This window comes from Neoarius graeffei, chromosome 3 (assembly GCF_027579695.1).
Source record: "Neoarius graeffei isolate fNeoGra1 chromosome 3, fNeoGra1.pri, whole genome shotgun sequence".
In the NCBI taxonomy this organism is placed as follows: Eukaryota; Metazoa; Chordata; class Actinopteri; order Siluriformes; family Ariidae; genus Neoarius; species Neoarius graeffei.
Genome location: NC_083571.1, coordinates 46,139,936 through 46,160,472, shown reverse-complemented (window position 1 = coordinate 46,160,472; position 20,537 = coordinate 46,139,936). Strand labels below are relative to the sequence as shown.

Genomic DNA, 20,537 nt, shown 5'->3' with positions numbered 1-20,537 from the left:
AAAATCACGCTAAACTCACCCGATTTGCCCAGCGATAAAGTAAAATCACGCTAAACTCGCCCGATTTGCCCAGCAATAATCTAAAATCATGCTAAACTCACCCGATTTGCCCAGCGATAAACTAAAATCACACAAAACTCACCCGATTTGCCCACCAATAAACTAAAATCACGCTAAACTCACCCGATTTGCCCAGCAATAATCTAAAATCACACAAAACTCACCCGATTTGCCCACCAATAAACTAAAATCACGCTAAACTCACCCGATTTGCCCAGCAATAATCTAAAATCATGCTAAACTCACCCGATTTGCCCAGCGATAAACTAAATCACGCTAAACTTGCCCGATTTGCCCAGCAATAATCTAAAATCATGCTAAACTCACCCGATTTGCCCACCAATAAACTAAAATCACGCTAAACTCACCCGATTTGCCCAGCAATAATCTAAAATCATGCTAAACTCACCCGATTTGCCCAGCGATAAACTAAATCACGCTAAACTTGCCCGATTTGCCCAGCAATAATCTAAAATCACGCTAAACTCACCCGATTTGCCCAGCGATAAAGTAAAATCACGCTAAACTCGCCCGATTTGCCCAGCAATAATCTAAAATCATGCTAAACTCACCCGATTTGCCCAGCGATAATCTAAAATCATGCTAAACTCACACGATTTGCCCACCAATAAACTAAAAATCACGCTAAACTCACCCGATTTGCCCAGCGATAATCTAAAATCATGCTAAACTCACCCGATTTGCCCAGCGATAAACTAAAAATCACACTAAACTCACCCAATTTGCCCAGCAATAATCTAAAATCACGCTAAACTCACCAGATTTGCCCAGCAATAATCTAAAATCACGCTAAACTCACCAGATTTGCCCAGCGATAAACTAAATCACGCTAAACTCACCCGATTTGCCCACCAATAAACTAAAATCACGCTAAACTCGCCTGCTATGCCCAGCGATAAAGTAAAATCAAACGAAACTCACCCGATTTGCCCACCAATAAACTAAAATCACGCTAAACTCACCCGATTTGCCCAGCGATAAACTAAAATCACGCCAAACTAGCCCGATTTGCCCAGCGATACACTAAATCACGCTAAACTCGACTGAATCAGTGATAACTCATCTGAGCGCTTACTGTAATAAGATAATCACAATACATTTCAGCTGAAATCGTACTGTAATAAATGAATCACGCTAAACCTCACCTTATACTGTAAACAAGAAAAAAAAATATATTGCTAAACTCACTTGATATCATACTGTAAAAAACTAAATCACGATACACTCCCCCAAACATCACGGTTATAAACTAAAACCCTATTCAACTCACCTAAAATCACACTGTGATAAACTAATCACGCTGATCTCACAGGGCCTTAACTGCACAATGCGAAACTTGCTTGTCTCATGCCACACTAATCACCAGACTAAAAACTCACCTGCCTCGGTCCATCGCTACTTATCGAGTTGAACTCACCTGGCTCACGGCTGGGAACTCTCTCGTGGCGCAGGAAGAAGCGGACCTCTGATTTGCGTGAGCCCCAGCGCTGCAGTAGCTCCAGCATCCTCTCACCCTCGCCTACAGCTCGCTCTGCATGCACACACACACACACACACACACACACACACATCAGCTCACGCCAATAACCTCTCCACACAAGGACAGCAATGACTGAGTGCTGACACATGCTGCTGGTGCAAGGTCTGTACTGAACTGCTGATAAGACACTCCTTCTGAATATTCTGGATGACTTGAAGATTCTGGAGGATTGTACTCAACAAAACACTTATAATTGACAGTGTACAAGATCTTCAACACAATTAGGTGAATGTGTGCGTTAGTAAAGGTGTCAGATCCCAGATTCCTTCATAATGTTTGCAGCATTGTGTGTTTATCTTGGAGAACGACGTTAATTTCCTTGTCGAATTGAAAAGTGAGACCAAAGTAGGAAAACCAGGTACGCGGGGACACTTAAAACTGACTGATGTGATTTACTCCAAGCAGTCCTTGGGCAAGCAGCACCCGAAACATACTCGCCCGAAAAACAATTCCACTTGCCCCGAGCTTTATTTTATTTTGGAAAGGACAGAATGCAGTTGATTTTCAAATAGGTGAAGCATAAGTCTCATAAATCCACAAGACCATAACACCAATATATGCAGGCACATTCAGAAAGAAAGAAGTTCCAGCTAGCAGGACCCCATTTTAAACTAATGACCGAGAATGCTTTCTTTCACCTCCGCGATATTGCACGTCTCCGCCCTCTTCTCTTGGAAACCGATGCCAAAATGTCGGTCAATGCGTTTATTTTTTCTCGTCTTGACTATTCCAATTCTCTCTTTTATGGTCTCCCTGGGGCGGCACGGTGGTGTAGTGGTTAGCGCTGTCGCCTCACAGCAAGAAGGTCCTGGGTTCGAGCCCCGTGGCCGGCGAGGGCCTTTCTGTGCAGAGTTTGCATGTTCTCCCCGTGTCCGTGTGGGTTTCCTCCGGGTGCTCCGGTTTCCCCCACAGTCCAAAGACATGCAGGTTAGGTTAACTGGTGACTCTAAATTGACCGTAGGTGTGAATGTGAGTGTGAATGGTTGTCTGTGTCTATGTGTCAGCCCTGTGATGACCTGGCGACTTGTCCAGGGTGTACCCCGCCTTTCGCCCGTAGTCAGCTGGGATAGGCTCCAGCTTGCCTGCGACCCTGTACAGGATAAAAGCGACTACAGATAATGATGAGATGGTCTCCCTGCCACATTGCTCAATCGCCTGCAGTACATCCAAAACTCAGCAGCCAGAGTCCTCACACTCACCAAGCGCACTGCTCACATCACTCCTGTTTTACAGCAACTGCACTGGTTGCCAGTTATTTCTCGGATTAAATACAAAATCTTGCTTTTAACCTATAAAGCTCTTCATGGTTTCGCTCCTTCCTATCTCCGTGAGCTAATTCATTTGTACGGTCCCTCCCGCTCCCTCAGATCTTCTGTCTGTGGACTTCTGACTGTTCCACGTTTTAAACTGGTATCTGTGGGTGGCAGATCATTCAGTGTCGGCGCTCCTAAACTTTGGAACTCGTTACCACAAATCGCTTCGTGACTGTTCCACTCTCTCTTCCTTCAAAGCTAACTTGAAAACTTTCCTCTTTACCTCACACTACTCTTCCTAGTGTGGCTTTTTTTTGGGGGGGGGGGGGACTCCTGTGTAAAGCGTCCTTGGGTTTGTGAAAGGCGCTATATAAATTGAATGTATTATCATCTCATTATCTGTAGCTGCTTTATCCTGTTCTACAGGGTCGCAGGCAAGCTGGAGCCTGTCCCAGCTGACTATGGGCGAGAGGTGGGGTACACCCTGGACAAGTCGCCAGGTCATCACAGGGCTGACACATAGACACAGACAACCATTCACACTCACATTCACACCTACGGTCAATTTAGAGTCACCAGTTAACCTAACCTGCATGTCTTTGGACTGTGGGGGAAACCGGAGCACCCAGAGGAAACCCACGCGGACACGGGGAGAACATGCAAACTCCACACAGAAAGGCCCTCGCCGGCCACGGGGCTCGAACTCGGACCTTCTTGCTGTGAGGCGACAGCGCTAACCACTACACCACCGTGCCGCCCTATATTATTATTATTAGCACAGGAATTAATAATTTAGGGTATATTAAGCTGTGAGTCTTGAATGAGCATAATAATAATAATAATAATAATAATAATAATGCTGGAGCTTTGTTTCTGTTATCAAAGGAACCCAGTCCTGTGTAAAATGTCACCGTGGAAACAGTGTGTAGAAACAAACCTCCAGTTCAAGAGGAGTTCCACACAAACACACTGAACTTTACACCAGCATGTGAAATGGAAATAAAATCGACTCGGGCAGGAAAAACTATTTTGGATAAAAAGTTGTTACGGTCCGTTACACACAAAAGTCTTTACACAAAGGTGGTTTTCTTGCTTTTGTAGTTTATTAAAAAAAAAAAAGGAACCTGTTCTTCCGTGTCGGGACTGTTCAGGAAAAAGAATGGATATTCCAACTTGTAGCTCACGCCAGGCCACAAATCTGCACCGTTACTCCAATCATTTCAGGGAATTTTGTACAGATCATAACCGCTAATAAACTAATTTCCCTGTATATCCATCCTTCGCTTCTTCCTGACTACGACTGTCCATGTAGAGCTTTTTTTCGCTGTAGTTTTCTTCGGAAAACAGCAACGGACGCCGGACATGGCCGCTTGGCTTCAGACCCCGTCCACACGTAGCCGGGTATCTGCTAAACCGAAGATATTTTTCTACGTTTTGGCCTGTCATCCACATGAAAACACATCAAAAACGAATATTTAAAAAAAACTCCGGGCAAAGTGAAGATTTCTGAAAACTCCGTGTATGCCTTTTCGTGTAGACAGAGATAACCGGAGTTTTGCGTTTTAGAACGTCACAATCTGCGCCAAAAAAATGACGACAAATCTGCCCTGACGTCAAACGTGCGACCTTTGTTTACTGCAGAAGCCAGATTAAGCATGGACAAAAGAGTAATGGATCGGAGTAGTGCCATGAAAGTGTTAATTATTGTGCAGGTGCTATTTACATGTTTAATTTTAGAAGCCCAACTACTGACAAGATTCCCAATCAATGTTTTCTTGCGTCTTTTGAAGTTTATACTCCAAAACTGTGTTTAGAAGCAATTCTGTCTCCGAGTCTGTCCAGGCGAACGAGCTTGGCGCCATGTTTTATGTTTAGGCGGAAGTGACGCCAACAGAGGGCTATTCTGATGTGATTAGGGGGTAGGATTTGGGGAAATAATGCCATCTACAGGTTTGGAATGCTTATGAATGTGATTGAAAACGCAGATGTTCGGTTATGTGTGGAAGGGATTTTTTTCGAAGACGAGGTGGTGTGGATAAAACATTTTTATAAACGGGGGGGGAATGTTCGGTTTTAAAAATACCCGGCTACGTGTGTACATGGCCTAAGTATGGGAACAGCCAATCAGCATGGGAACAGCCAATCAGCGGGTCCCGTATGCGTTTACAATTTTTATGCCACGATTTACAACCAATGGGAGACACGCTTCGTCGGCTGTCCACCAATCACAGGCTCCTGTGCCACAATGGCGGTATGTTGATAAATATTTAGAAAATAAAAATATCATTACAAAATATATGAAAGAATCAAAACTAATTTAAAAAAAAAAAAAAAAATATATATATATATATATATATATATATATCACACACACACGCACAGGTTAGAGGTAAGGAAGATTATTCAGTGATATAATTTATTAACAACTCCAATCGTGATAGAAAAGTTCCAAGTTTGGCACCTGCCCGCTTCAGCCGCGCTGCCAGCACACGATGTCCTTGACCCTCGTCGCCCTTAGCCAGTCAGTATAATTACATCATGTCATCCCCTCTGAGCCGAGCTTTTCCAGTACACTTAAACACACGCATGCTTTGACGAATTATAACCAAAAACAAGGAAATTTGAATGATTTCCTCAAAATATTTTTTGTACTATAAATGGCCCTTTTCCACTACCCTTTTTCAGCTCACTTCAGCCCGACACGGCTCGCGTTTCGACTACCTCAGAGCAGCACGACAGCTCGCTTCAGCCCAACTCAGCACCCAAAACTCGCACGGTTTTGGAGTGGGGCTGAAGCGAGCCAAACCGAGCCGAGTGAGGCTGGGGGCGTGAGCAGACACTCCCCTGTGCACTGATTGGTGAGGAGGAGTGTCCTCACACGCCCACACACGCCCCGCGAGCGCGCTGGGATCTGTAAACACTGTAAACCCGGAAGAAGGAGAATTACAAATTACGAGAATTTCTGAAGCCTTATGCGCCTCGCCTCATCTATACGCTCTTGCCAGTATCTGTTGGCGTTGTCGGTGACAACAAGCCACAGCACCAAGACCAGCAACACTAACGACTCCATGTCCTCCATGTTTATTGTTTACTATCCGGGTCGTGAGACTACCGCTTAAAAGGTCACTGATGTCACTGTTTGCGCCGCCTAACGCCATCACGTGATGTCCACCCACTTTCGCTAACTCCACCCAATGTGTCCACCCACTTCCAGCCAGCACGGTTCAGCGCGGTTGTAGTCGAAATGCAACTCCAACAGCCCCACTCAGCTCGATTCAGCCCAACTCAGCACGGCACGGCTCAGCCGCGTTGGTAGTGGAAAAGCGGCATTAGTGTCGTGTTGACGAATAGAACAACACATTTCCTATGAAACGAGACGAGCTACTTTAGACTGGCTCCCTGCTCTCATAGCGCAGAGTGAGCATACAGTCAGTCAATGTCTCTGACGCTTAGTAGGGTTAATTTTATACAGGAGCCAGTCCAGGGAAACAAGATTTTTCAATAGACACAGATGAACTTTGTTTTGACGAGGTGTCAGATGGCACGATGCGTGATTCACTTTACAGAATAATAATAATAATAATAATAATAATAATTGAAATACGCTGCTGCCGGACTGACAGTTCAGACCTGCATCACGGAGCGGTTGCTTGTGTTGCCAACACTAACTTTAGTCATCCAACCAGACAACGACCATTAAAGTTTTACTCATCCTTGCATGGACTTCAGTCGTCTCGGACGATCAGACAGGCGGGTTTTCGGGCACTGTCGAGTTTGGAGCCAAAGTTACAAAACAGTTTTACATGTTGCCGTGTTACTGGTACGAGTGTGCTGACAGTCCTGTTATGAATATGCATAAATGTTAAATATAACTCTTTGAAGAGGAAGGTGTTTGTGAGTGAGAGTGGCTGATACTCACTGCTCTGTGCTCAGGAATTCATCAATTCAAGTCCTGACTTTAACTTCGTTTATATATTTTGTTTTAAGCATTTCACACTTGCCTATCCTGTTCCCTTGTCAGCATTTGGAAAAAAAGTTTTCATCTTTCCAGACAAATTTCAATGAGATTTTGCTCATTCAAGTTTAAAATCTAAGGTTTTTTTATCCTTTATATTTCATGGATGTAAACGGCGCGCCTTTTGGTGGATGCTGCCTTTTTCACGGCTGTCTGGGGGACTTGTGTGAATCGTGCAGATCCGATGAGGTTTTTTTTTTTTTTTTTTGGGGGGGGGGGGGGTGCGCTGGAGTGTCTGATTATAATTTCATCAAAGTAAATTCTGTATTAAAATTACTAAATAAGCAAATGCCGTTACTAGGGCTGCACAATATATCGAAAAAGTATCGATATCGCGATATCATAGTTTGCGATACACATACCGCAAAAATTACTTAAATTTCGATAAAAGGCACATTTTTCTGTGCCATCCAATCACATTTGAATGTCAACAAGCGCCGCGGGATAACTCCGCCCCCTATTGCAAAACAAGTAAAAGCCTCGTGGTGATGGCAGAAGGTGGGAGCGGTAGCAAGTGTGGTGAGACAAACTTGTGTGAGGAGGAACTGGTTTCCAAAAAAAAAAATGCACGTCTGCTATTTGGAAGTACTTTGGATTCAGGAGGGATGACGTACTGCAAACTCGGGTACTTTGCAAGACATGTAAAACAGTGGTGGCAGCTACCAACGACAGGGCAGAACGGCGAGTCGAGGTAAGAAAAACATATATTTAATTATCGTGATACATATCGATATCGAGATTATTCAGTCATGTTATCGAATATCACATATTTTTCTGATATCGTGCAGCCCTAGCCGTTACAGTCCATGAAACATAGGAAGTATAAGTATGAGAAGAAAACAGTAAATCAGAAAGCTGCGCACATAAAGCCAATTACGTAACTTACGTTGGACTGATGGAAATCCTTGCGCGTGCAGTGAAGTGCAGCCAGCAGCAGATAATGGCGCACAGCCAACTGGCTTTACGCGCGCAGCTTTCTGATTTACTGTTTTCTTCTCATACTTATACTTCCTATGTTTCATGGACTGTAACGGCATTTGCTTATTTAGTAATTTTAATACAGAATTTACTTTGATCAGACACTCCACTGCCCCCCCCCCCAAAAAAAAAAAAAATAAATAAAAACCTCATCGGATCTGCGCGATTCACACAAGTCCCCCAGACAGCTGTGAAAAAGGCGGCATCCACCAAAAGGCGCGCCGTTTGCATCCATGATATTTAGCTGCAGAATTCAGATTCTTCGATTCAATTGTGAATCGAATCAAATGGGTGTTTTAGCGAATCATTGCCAGTGTTCTCCACTTTTCAAAAATAAAAAGGTGGTGGCGGGGGTTTAGGGGCTGCCTCGGCCCCCAACGGGGTCCAGGGTCAGAGCCCTGGTAGGGGGTCAGAGGGACTTTGACCCAGGAACCCGGAAGTCCTGCAGTAAACAAATAGTGAAGCAACGGGAAAATGCAGCTCTCGCCTACACAAATCACAGACATGCCAAATAAAAGACCTGAACTTAATGTGTGTGCGCGCGCACTGTTATATGATTACTGTAACTGTGTACGGTCAGAAAAGACGATAGATAAGCATAACCGTTGCACAATAACGCTACAATCAACCTGCGTGTGCACCGCAAAGTGATTTAGCTGCTGGCTAGCTGCAGCTTCCAGTGTTACTATGTGTCAGGATAGCGTAACATGGTGCGGTGTAGTCACGGCTCGAAATTCGCGGTGGTCCGGTCGCCTGAGGCGACTTAATTTGTCATTTGGCGGGTAATTCCTGTCACTAGCCAGCCCGGCTAGCTAGTTGAAAAAAAAAAAATATATATATATATATATATATATATATATATATATATATATATATATATATATATATATATGAAGCGAAGATTCAGACACACCGTCAACTAAAGCCGCCACATATTAAGCGTGTGCCGTGTTTGTTAATCGGCAGGACGGAAAATACCAAAGAATTCTGAATCATATCGTGTACGAGTCAGGCTGTTGGTTTTTTCACTACTGCGCATGCATATAACGCATCTCGTTGAATATCGCGGTAATCACGTTATCAAATTCAATAGATGTGGCCACATTATCGCCCATTTAAACACGCGTTTTTGTTGTTGTTTACATCTACCAAAGCTACGTTGCGATGTGGAATTTTCTGAAAGGTGGACAGAAACCGCCAGAGACGGGGACAAAGCGACCTCGGTCTGAAGAGGAGAAAAAGGCCGCCGATAAAGCGTACGAGAAGGAGAAACGACAAAGGGCTTATAAGCAAACGTGGGAGCAGGGTAGGCCTTGGCTGCGATACGATTTTTATGGAATAATTCATTTTTTTCAAGTTGATTCCTAGTCAATATGAAGCTCCTAATGCTTTCTCTCTCATAAATGGTTAAATACAGAAAGCATGGTGGACATATTTCGGGTGCTATAGTCATGATAGTAAGTACTAGTGCATCTCAAAAAACTAGAATACCATGAAAAAGTTCCTTTTTTTTCATAATTTAATTAAAAAAGGTAAACTTTCATATATTCTATATTCATTACATGTAAAGTGAAATATTTAAAGCTTTTTTTGTTTTAATTTTGATGATTATGGCTTATAGCTCATGAAAATCAGAAATCCAGTATCTCAAATTATTAGAATATTCCCTAAGATCAATAAAAAAAAAAGGATTTACAATACAGAAATGTCCAACTTCTGAAAAGTATATTCATTTATACACTCAATACTTGGTTGGGGCTCCTTTACCATGAATTACTGTATCAATGCGGTGTGGCATGGAGGTGATCAGGCTGTGGCACTGCTGAGGTGTAATTGAAGCCCAGGTTGCTTTGATAGCGGCCTTCAGCGTATCTGTATTTTTGGGTCGGGTGTTTCTCATCTTCCTCTTGACAATACCCCATAGATTCTCTATGGGGTTCACATCAGGCGAGTTGGCTGGCCAATCAAACACAGTAATATCATGGTCAGCAAACCATTTGGTAGTAGTTTTGGCACTGTGGGTAGGTGCTAAGTCCTGCTGGAAAAGGAAATCAGCATCTCCAAAAAGCTCGTCAGCAGATGGAAGCATGAAGCACTCTAAAATCTCCTGGTAGATGGCTGTGTTGACTTTGGACTTGATAAAATACAGTGGACCAACACCAGCAGATGACATGGCACCCCAAATCATCACAGACTGTGGAAACTTCACACTGGGCTTTAAACACCTTGGATTCTGTGCCTCTCCACTCTTCCTCCAGACTCAAGAACCGTGATTTCCAAATTAAATGCAAAATGTACTTTCATCTGAAAAGAGGACTTTGGACCATTGAGCAACAGTCCATTTCTTTCTCTCCTTAGCCCAGATAAGACACTTCTGACATTGTCTCTGGCTCAGGAGTAGCTTGATATTAGGAATGCGAAAGTTGTATCCCCTTTCTTGAAGATGTCTGTTTGTGATGGGTCTTGATACACTGATACCAGCCTCAGTCCACTCCTTGTGAAGCTCTCCCAAGTTCTTGAATCAAATTTCTTGACAAACCTCTTAAGACTGCGGCCATCCCTGTTGCTTGTGCACCTTTTCCAGCCACCCTTTTCAGCAATGACCTTTTGTGGCTTACCCTCCTTGTGGAGGGCATCAGTGATCATCTTCTGGACAACAGTCAAGTCAGCAGTCTTCCCCATGATTGTGGTTGTGTGTACTGAACTAGACCGAGAGATACACTGTGTTCATACTGTTTTACTCAAACTCGAAATGAAATATTCTAATATTTTGAGTTTTTTTTATATACATGTTTTTGTACTGTCTACCATACTGATTAAAATTAAAATAGAAAAATGCTTGAAACATTTTAGTTTATGTGTAATGAGTCTATAATATATAACGTTTTCACTTTCTTAAATAACTGATGGAAAATATTGAACTTTTTCACAATATTCTAATTTTTTGAGATGCACTAGTATATTTGCTTTCAATACTCATACACCAAGTTGCCAAGTTTTCCAATCCATTATTATTTGTTGATATATTATATTATGGTGCTCTGTGTTGTTCTCATTTATGTATTTAACAACAGTATCAAAATACTCGGGTCTTGAAATAAATGCACATTAGTCATGAACAATGGTAACTCCTCTCTTTTGTGTTATTTTTGACAGAAGTAAAATTCATACATGAATAAATTTTGGCGAGTTGATTTTCTGTTTGGCGAGTTACTCTGGAAGGTAACTAGTCCAGCTGGCTGATGAAAAAATATATGAATTTCTAGGCCTGGGTGTAGTGTAACGCAGGGATGGACCTCAATCTGCAGAGCTCTGGGTCACAATCTGTACGCAGCCAGCCGGATGATTTTCTATTGCAATCGCGTGGCCACTTCAGGTAGCCCCGTATGCGTTCGTTTAATGGTCTTCTGCGTGTTAAACAGTTACAAAATTAAAACAAAGCGAATACTTGATTATTTGGTGTACCGTATTTTGGGGACTATAAGGTGCACTTAAAATCCTTAAATTTTCTCAAAAATTGACAGTGCGCCTTATAATCCAGCGCGCCTTATGTACGATTACTTGTTGTGCTTACTGACCGATTTTATGTGGTACAGTGCGCTCAAAAATTTGCCGAAATGTGTAAGTACGACTTTGGTAAGCAACGAAGCCGCGCCGCTCAATGGATATTCGGAGCATTACGGTACGCTGTGTCACTACATGATCGGCCTCGTAATACGACCCCTGAGCAGTCTACAAGACTGCCTGACTAATGTCTAAAAGGTCCCATGGCATCGTTTTTTCATTAATTATGCGGTGGTCTCTAGTATGAATGAATGCCCTGTGAGCCGGTTTTGGTGAAAAAAATGCTGTGGTTCTCCTGTTTCAGGCTGTTCTAGTTTGGTGGAGGAGCGGGTGGCGGGACAGCGACAGGATTTCAGCTCTTACTCATTAATATTCATGACATGTAAATGTGTCACCTCTGATTGGCTAACAGCACTGTGACGCTACCTCCAGTGGGTCAGAACAAGCAGATGTGGGTGTCTTACTATGGCGAGAGAGAAGGAACAAACCGCGAAGGGAAAAATACCGCGCGCTGACGTCATTAAGGTGCAACGCGAGGAAATAAAATAAATTCAACAAATGTTTGGGTTTTTACTGAACAAACAAATAAATAAAATGAACGAGTGACTTAAAAAAAAAAAGAATGTGGGTGTCTTTGTAAAAACTGTTTTGATTGGCTATTATAACAGAGCATGCTGCATGCTTTTTGGTTTTGTAGTGCAGAGTACCTGGCTAACTGCAGGAAGCGGTTAGCTGTACAGCTAATGTAGCCATTGCAAGGCTAACGTGGCACCGATTTTAAAACACGGCAAAACGACTTAACAGTTATACACTTACTTGTTCGCTGTTTGTGGCTGATGCGGCAGGGATGCTTGGTACGGACCCAGGCTTCAGTGACAGTTGATGTGCAAAACCTGCCCTGTACTGTCCCAAGTTGTGGAAACATTCATCAGGAAAATGCTTCCGACAAACATACACCGTCTTAGGTAGACTCGACGGCGTATTAGACCCCCCCCAAAAAAAGTGTTTCCGGTAACATGAAATACTAAAATAAGGTCGGTAGGTAGGAAAAAAAATTTTTTTCTTAATTTTTTTTTTAAATTTTGTTCGAAAAAATTAACACAAGTAAACATCTTACAAAATAGTATTTTGGCACAGAATCCTTTATACCACACATCATAATAAAATAAGTGTTTTAAATCTTTAAACGAATAAAAAAATATCGCGAGAGTTCGAGTTATGATCTACGGAAGCAATATTTCATGATATTTTCATGTAATAACGTGAAAACACCTAGAAATAACGTGAAAATAACGTCCTAGGCTAGGCTACTTCCATTAAAAGCAGACGGCCTAGCCTACTGTAGAACTTGGGTCGAGCAAAAACACCGAGCAAAAACATGGCTGAATACTGAATGACTCCTATTTGTATAAATAGGGGACTACATAGGCGGTAAAATGTAGTGTTTTTCCCTGCCATGGAAGTGCACTTGTATACTGAACAGGAAGCAATTTGCATTACAGCCTTGAATGAGGATTCAAAATGGCGGCTCGGCTCAGTTTTCCCTTCCTCCTTCAGCATACGAGTGGCGCTTCCATGTTTATGCAGGAGGGCTGATAGAAGTGGCGAAACATTTTACTTTTTATCGTTTCTTTCACAACTTGAATGCGTTGAAACAAAAAATGACAAACTAACGCCGCTTACACTAAAAGATCGAGGGAAATTTGTAATAAAAACTTTACGGTCGGCAATTTCGACGCGGAAATTCTCGATCGGTCGGGTTACCGGAAACACACTATTTTTTTTATTTGGCCTTATTGGAGTAAATAAAATTAAGCCACTGCGTCTTCAGGGGCTCTCCCGTCGGCAGTAAAAACAGACTCCTTTCTGTGTCGTCACATCCATGTACAGCGCAACTTCCATGTTTGGTGGCAACTTTTGAGCTGGGCGGGCAATCCATACAGTGGGTGGGAATCCAGAGGGGGGGCGTGGGGATCATCTCCCTTGCTGACGTAGTAAAGGGAAGAGTTTATCAACGCGCAGTTTTGACGCGCCATTCTCAAATGTTGGGCATAGTTTGGTTTACACATTATGAAATTTCTAGCCACTGGGGTGACTTAAGAAGGTCAGAGGAACTCATTTTAACGTTAAAAAACCTCAGAAAGGGAAAATTTCATGCCATGAGACCTTAAACTAGAAATGCATTCACGTAAGGCAGCCCAGGCCCGGAGTACATGCTAGCAACAATAAACCAATCAGAGAACAGTACGCTTGCCCCCGCCACTTTTTATATGTAATACGTACTGTGCTTCAACATTATATTACAGTACATTTGTGTGTACGTAAAAGGACCCCCAAAATGGCACCTGTTAAGAGGCATGCTTACGAAGCGGGTTTCAAGCAGGTTGGAAGAAGAATGAATCAATAAGTGAGTGTATTTTTCTGTACCGGTATTTGTTGTTACAACTGAGTGGAATAAAGTTTGATTTACAGGACTGTGTTGTTTTGCTTAAAGGAAAAGGCAACTTTTGTACAAAATCACCACAAATAGATAGATAAATATATAAAGTAATCGATCATGGAATTTATAGAGAAAGAACAGACCGCATAACAGTATCTTTTAACTTTTAATAATATGGGCTTGCGCTGAGCTCAGCGAAGATGCGTTCCGCCATATTGATCTACTGCAGGCTTTCGTCTAAACGGGGGAACAGGGGCGCTGCGCCCTCTTACTCTCGGCGTGCGCCCCCTTACCGACTCCGTGAAAACATCCCAGCAACACTACGTGACAATGTGTCTGATCATCAAATACGTTATAAATGCTCCAAAAATATTCCAATCATAGTAGATACACCGCCAGACGGTGCAAAAACAATCCGAATTGGCGTTTTCCAGACTGAGGCGCCATGTTGTTTAGTTGTTTATTTGTCGCGGCTGCTCTCGCGAGATTTGACATGGGTTACATACAAGGTCAGCTGACTTGTAGAGCGAGATTTCTCGAGACTGAATGACCTTTCACCCACCGGCACCGGAGCTTTTGACAGAAGTAGTTCGCGAGTTGTTTTTGTTGACACTTGGGCATTTAAAGATGTCATCCCGCGGCACGAAGCGGAAGAAAGCCAAAGACTGTCCGGGGCAGAAGAAGATTACTTCTTTTTCAATGTTGACAGACAATTTGTTACAATTTCCCTCTCAGATACTCAGAATGTCCCATTGGAGCATTTTTCAAAGGCTTTGCACGGCGGCGGGGGGGACAACCGGCACCATCCCCCCCCCCTCCCCCGCTTCACTCCCTCGCCATGGTGAGCGCCCTCATACTAAATTTTTCTAGAAAAAACCCTGTACTGCGTGACGTCATGCGGCCCACCACTGAAAAGAACTCTTCAGTGCTTCATGGTAATAAGGTAAAAAAACAGTACAATCGCTTCTTCAAAGTTTCACCAAATGGTTTTATTTATGCAACTTAAAGCTCATAATACTGTAGAACTTTGGTTGAGTAAAAACACGGAGCAAAAACATGGCTGAATCCTGAATGACTCCTATTTGGATTTGTCCTACCAAGCCTACTGCGCATGCGTGAGGCGGCTCGGCTCGGTTTTCCCTTTCGGGCGCTCTCGTTTTCTGTTAGAATTTGGTAAAGAAAAAAATAAATAAATATTATTTACCAGCTTACCGGGTCCATGAACATAAATCTGACAGCTGACAAGGTCGGGATGTAAAGGAATCGAATACAAGCCACCCGCCGGGACTCCTAATCACAGTGATCTGCTTGTAAACACTGTTTTCATGGGCCCAGTGACATCACAGATCAGAGGGAGGCGCATTAACGAAAGATTGATTGGTTTATAGTTGCCCACAATCTCAAAATGGCTGCCTCCTCCAACTTCGACTCCTCTGTGTCAATTCATGATTTCAAAGTTAAAAATATTTTTTCATGTTCGATATATAATGGAAATAATTAACGGAATTGATTACGTACATGTTTTTCTCCTATTACACACCTGGTTTTGTACAAAAGTTGCCTTTTCCTTTAATGCGCCTTACAATCTGGTGCGCCTTGTGTGAACAGACACGTTAATTCACAGTGCGCCATATAATCCGGTGCGCCTTATCGCCCGAAAAATACGGTATACTGATGAAGTTCCTTTTTTCGGCCAAGGGAAGCGCAGCGGGCCAGAATTATAACGTGGCGGTGCGCCACTTTAAAAGCGCCCATGGAGAACACTGCGTTACAGCCCGAACAGAAACTACACAAAAATTAGTCAATGTGCAAAATAACACAGTAACTAACACAGAAGGGTCATGACCAGTGCATACACACACAGCGTTCACTAATCTACTTTCTTAAAAATACAACAGCTGAAGTGTTAACGTGTATCGAGTGTGTGTGTGTGGGGTTCTAGAGAAGGCTGTACTCCGTATCAGTGAACAATCCCAGGCTGCATTTCAGTAACCGTGAGTACAGTTTCTGCTGTGAATTCTTTACATTCTACGCTAACTGTACACTCAACAGCGGAAAAATGCTTTCTCTTGAGCATAAATGCCTGACGACTACCCACACGAATGCTGCAGAACTGCTTCAGCTCAACTGACTGCCATTCCAACTTATCCATACCGGTTAGTCATTAACTCGAGTCTGGGTTTGATGCCAACATGAAAGACGTCATTGTTCAAAATCTAAACCGCTTAAAGCACAGGAGCGCTCCGCTCTCTGCGGACACAATCAGATAGCAACACTTGAAGAAAAACTTCCTGTCAGGTAGAATGAAATACACAGAGGTGTCGAGGGCTGTCTAGGTCCTCGGACTGAAACACTCGGACGACACTGAACGTGCTTGAAGATGTGTAACCATGACGACAATCCACAGCAAATCTTCAAGTCCTTGAGAGCTGAACAAGAGCCTGAACACAATGCACTGTTCCCTGCACTGCTGCTTTTACTCGTTTGACCACCTGAAGGTTTCTCTCGTTTACATATGAGCTCATGGGAATTCCAGGAACACCTTGGTTTATGTAGTTTGTTATTCAAACAAACGTCACACACCTTGAAGAATGGACTTTCAGAACGTGGAAAAGATTTTTTTTTTTTTAAACAAAAATGCCATTTATATAGAAAGAAATATTTGTTGCTAATTATCTAAAACGCTTGGACGACATCTTCATTCCTGGAAATGATATCAAAGAATAAAAGGTTTTCAAAATGTTTTACAGCACACTTCCTGTGCATTGATTGTTGTTCAAAGTGAATAAATGTTATTCTCTGGATCCACTGTGTGTATGTGGTGTGTGTGTGTGAGTGTGTGAGTGTGAGTGAGAGAGAGACAGTGAGTGTGTGGAGTGAGAGAGAGTGAGTGGTGTAAGAGAGAGTGAGTGAGTGATAGAGGGTGTGTGAGAGAGAGAGAGAGAGAGAGTGAGAGTGTGTGATAGAGGGTGCGCGAGTGTGAGGGTGATAGAGAGTGAGTGAGGGTGATAGAGTGAGGGTGATGGGGAGAGAGTGAGGGTGATGGGGAGAGAGTGAGGGTGATGGGGAGAGAGTGAGGGTGATGGGGAGGGTGATGGTGAGGGTGATGGAGAGAGTGAGGGTGATGGAGAGAGAGTGAGTGATGGAGAGTGAGTGAGTGAGTGTGAGAGAGAGAGTGAGTGAGTGAGTGAGTGAGTGAGTGAGTGAGTGAGTGATGGAGAGTGAGTGTGAGGGTGAGAGAGAGAGTGAGTGATGGAGAGTGAGTGTGAGGGTGAGAGAGAGAGTGATAGAGTGATATAGAATGAGTGAGATAGAGAGTGAATGAAGGTGTGTGAGGGTGATAGAGTGTGAGTGAGGGTGATCGAGTGAGTGAGTGAGGGTGATGGAGAGAGAGTGAGTGAGGGTGTGTGAGGGTGATAGAGTGTGAGTGAGTGTGACAGTGTGTGAGAGTGAGTGAAGGTGATAGAGTGTGAGTGATGGAGAGTGAGTGTGAGTGAGGGTGACAGAGAGTGAGTGAGTGATGGAGAGTGAGTGAGGGTGATAAAGAGTGTGAGTGTGAGGGAGGTTGATTGATTGATTGATTGATTGATTGATTGATTGAGTGAGTGAGTGAGTGAGTGAGTGAGTGAGTGAGTGAGTGTGAGAGGGAAAAAAAAATAAAATAAAAGCCCTAACACAGGGCGGCATGGTGGTGTAGTGGTTAGCGCTGTCGCCTCACAGCAAGAAGGTCTGGGTTCGAGCCCCGTGGCCGGCGAGGGCCTTTCTGTGTGGAGTTTGCATGTTCTCCCCGTGTCCGCGTGGGTTTCCTCCGGGTGCTCCGGTTTCCCCCACAGTCCAAAGACATGCAGGTTAGGTTAACTGGTGACTCTAAATTGAGCGTAGGTGTGAATGTGAGTGTGAATGGTTGTCTGTGTCTATGTGTCAGCCCTGTGATGACCTGGCGACTTGTCCAGGGTGTACCCCGCCTTTCGCCCGTAGTCAGCTGGGATAGGCTCCAGCTTGCCTGCGACCCTGTAGAACAGGATAAAGCAGCTACAGATAATGAGATGAGATGAAAAGCCCCAACACATTTCCCCTCACCTGATCCTCTCCACATCTCCGCTAAGTGGCAGTCCACCTCTCCTGGCTCCTTGCAGAGCTCCACCACATCGCGGCACACCGTCTCCGGGGTGATGGGCACCTCAGTGAAATGCTGGTCGTTGTTGCTGAGGTACACGGTCAAGAACATCTGCCAAGAGACACAGAAAGTGGTCAAGCACTTATTTCCATATCGCAGTTCCTGAACTTGGAGGCGAAGACAAATTATTAGTTAGAACATCACATTATTTATCGTCCTCCTCGTTTTTGAGTTATTGAGGTTGAGATTAAACCCATTTAATTGCAACGAACCAGTCGTGCACGCTATTAATCACTAGAGGAACTCAATAATATAATAACTTTGATCATGGATGGATTGTGATTAACGTCACTGTAACAAACTTTCAATGTCGATCCTGAGCTCGCGCTCGCGGCTTGGCTCGAGCTTAATCTAATTAGCTCTCCACATACGAAAACAAACTGATAATTTAAGTAAACAGTGTTTACTCGCACTTGTTCTATAAACAGCGCTCGCAGGAACAGCGCTCTGTAATTGAGGCGCACGCGGGCAGATTACGTCGGTAGGGACGAGGCTTGAAGAGAGACGGGCGAGTTGTGGCATTACAGTTGTGTAGATGGAGGCTGTGCTGTTCCAATCACGCAGTTCAAACTTAATGATCCAGAGTGCCTGTGCTCGACTCGGCACTGTACTTGGCATGTGGATGGATATGACCTTCATTCGGTGCCAACTACGTGAAATATCACCTGTAGTGAACAATCGTGCACACAAGGACAAGGATGAGCCAAAAAAACAAACACAGCTGAAGGTGAAAGACTGATGAGAGCATTTTTATCTCTGCACTGCAGCACATCATTGGTTTTCCAGGATTATGTTCTCTGGACAACTTAAAAAGAGTTGCAGCTCCGAAAGCAGTTTCTGCCCAAAGCTCACGTTTGCTTCAGTGGATAATCCGAGCTGGACGCTGTCGGCTGACGTGCTGTACGAACTGCTGCTGTGATCATAAAGCCTGTTTTATCAGTCTGGTTTCTTCCTCATGACTTCTCAGGGAGTTTTCCCTTGCCACGGTCATACTTGGTTTGCTCGGTAGGGATCGACATCTAGATTGGTGTAAAACCGCATGATGATCACACATCTACAAATCAAACTGAATGGGATTCTTTTGGTTTGAAATGGAAATAGGACGAGACAAATCATCCACGTTAGCACACGAGTGTAGGAGTGATAAAACCGCAGCTTCATTTGTGGTACGTCATTTATTTATTTTCCACAGGCCCGATAGACCTCACTCGATCTCTACACAAAAATCAAACAACCTTGGAAAATCAGTGACGATAGCAAAATGCTCGTAGTGGCAAACAACATTTTAATTTTTTCGCGGTCCGGTTTCAATCAAATCCTGCGCTCCGATTGGCTGGCGAGTGGGTCTGTATCCTATGGTATGGACCCCAGTTATGGACCTCTGGCGACTCGTTCGTTCACAACAAACATGGTAGCAATTTTTGTCAACATTTATATCTTTTTATAAGATTTATTTATAAGATTTTTATCCAAAATCTTAAATTTTTGCCAGCATTTCTCAGGAGAATAGCATTAAATGTTACAGCATGGATAGCGATAACGACAGTCTTCACAGCAAAAGCGAGTTTTACTACCCTGAGGAAGAAGAAATAAAAGAAAACACTTCAGGAGAAAGCTAAAAACCTGTAATTTGCTAACGCCGAGCAAAAACATGGCTGAATCCTGAATGACTCCTATTTGTATAAATAGGGGACGACATAGGCGGTAAATGTAGTTGTTTCCCTGCCATGGAAGTGCACTTGTATACTGAGGAGGAAGCCATTTGCATTACAGCCGTGAATGAGGATTCAAAATGGCGGCTCAGCTCGGTTTTCCCTTTCGGGCGCTCTCGTTTTCTGTTAGAATTTGGTAAAGAAAAAAATAAATATATTATTTACCAGCTTAAGGTCGGTCCGTATGGCGAAATACCGTGACCTCGGCCCACAGGGCCTCGCTCAGTACTTTCAAGACCTCGGTCACGGTATTTCACCATACGGACCTCCCAGCTGGTAAATAACATGCATTTTTTTCGCTGTCCAAATCCTGCACTCTGATTGGCTGGCAAGTGGGTCCGTATCCTACGGTATGGACCCCAGTTACGGACCTCTGGCGACTCGCTTGTTCACAACAGCAACAAATATAGTAGCATTTTTTGTCAATATTAATCTTTTTTTAATAAGATTTATTTATAAGATTATCAAAAGTCTTATAAATTTTTGCCAGCATTTCTCAGGAGAATAGCATTAATTTTACAGCATGGATAGCGATAACGACAGTGTTCACAGCGGAAGCGAGTTTTACTACCCTGAGGAAGAAGAAATAAAAGAAAACACTTCAGGAGAAAGCTAAAAACCTCTAACTGTTGCTAACGCCAAGCAAAAACTTGGCTGAATCCTAAATGACTCAATTTTGTATAAATAGGGGACGACATAGGCGGCAAAATGTAGTTTTTTTCCTGCCATGGAAGTGCACTTGTATACCGAGGAGGAAGCCATTTGCATTACAGCCGT

The 20,537-nt window shown here is 43.4% G+C and overlaps 1 protein-coding gene across 2 annotated transcripts in view; it reads right to left on the bottom strand.

The window, feature by feature from the left end:
- tp53bp2a (tumor protein p53 binding protein, 2a) overlaps positions 1-20,537 on the bottom strand; it is an 83,913-nt gene that overhangs the window by 33,787 nt on the left and 29,589 nt on the right. For both annotated transcript variants that reach the window (XM_060916909.1, XM_060916908.1), the window contains exons 2-3: positions 17,952-18,099; positions 1,499-1,612 (exon numbers count right to left, since the gene is read on the bottom strand). In XM_060916909.1, the coding sequence (XP_060772892.1) occupies positions 1,499-1,612; positions 17,952-18,099 (262 nt within the window). The remainder of the gene's footprint in view (positions 1-1,498; positions 1,613-17,951; positions 18,100-20,537) is intronic.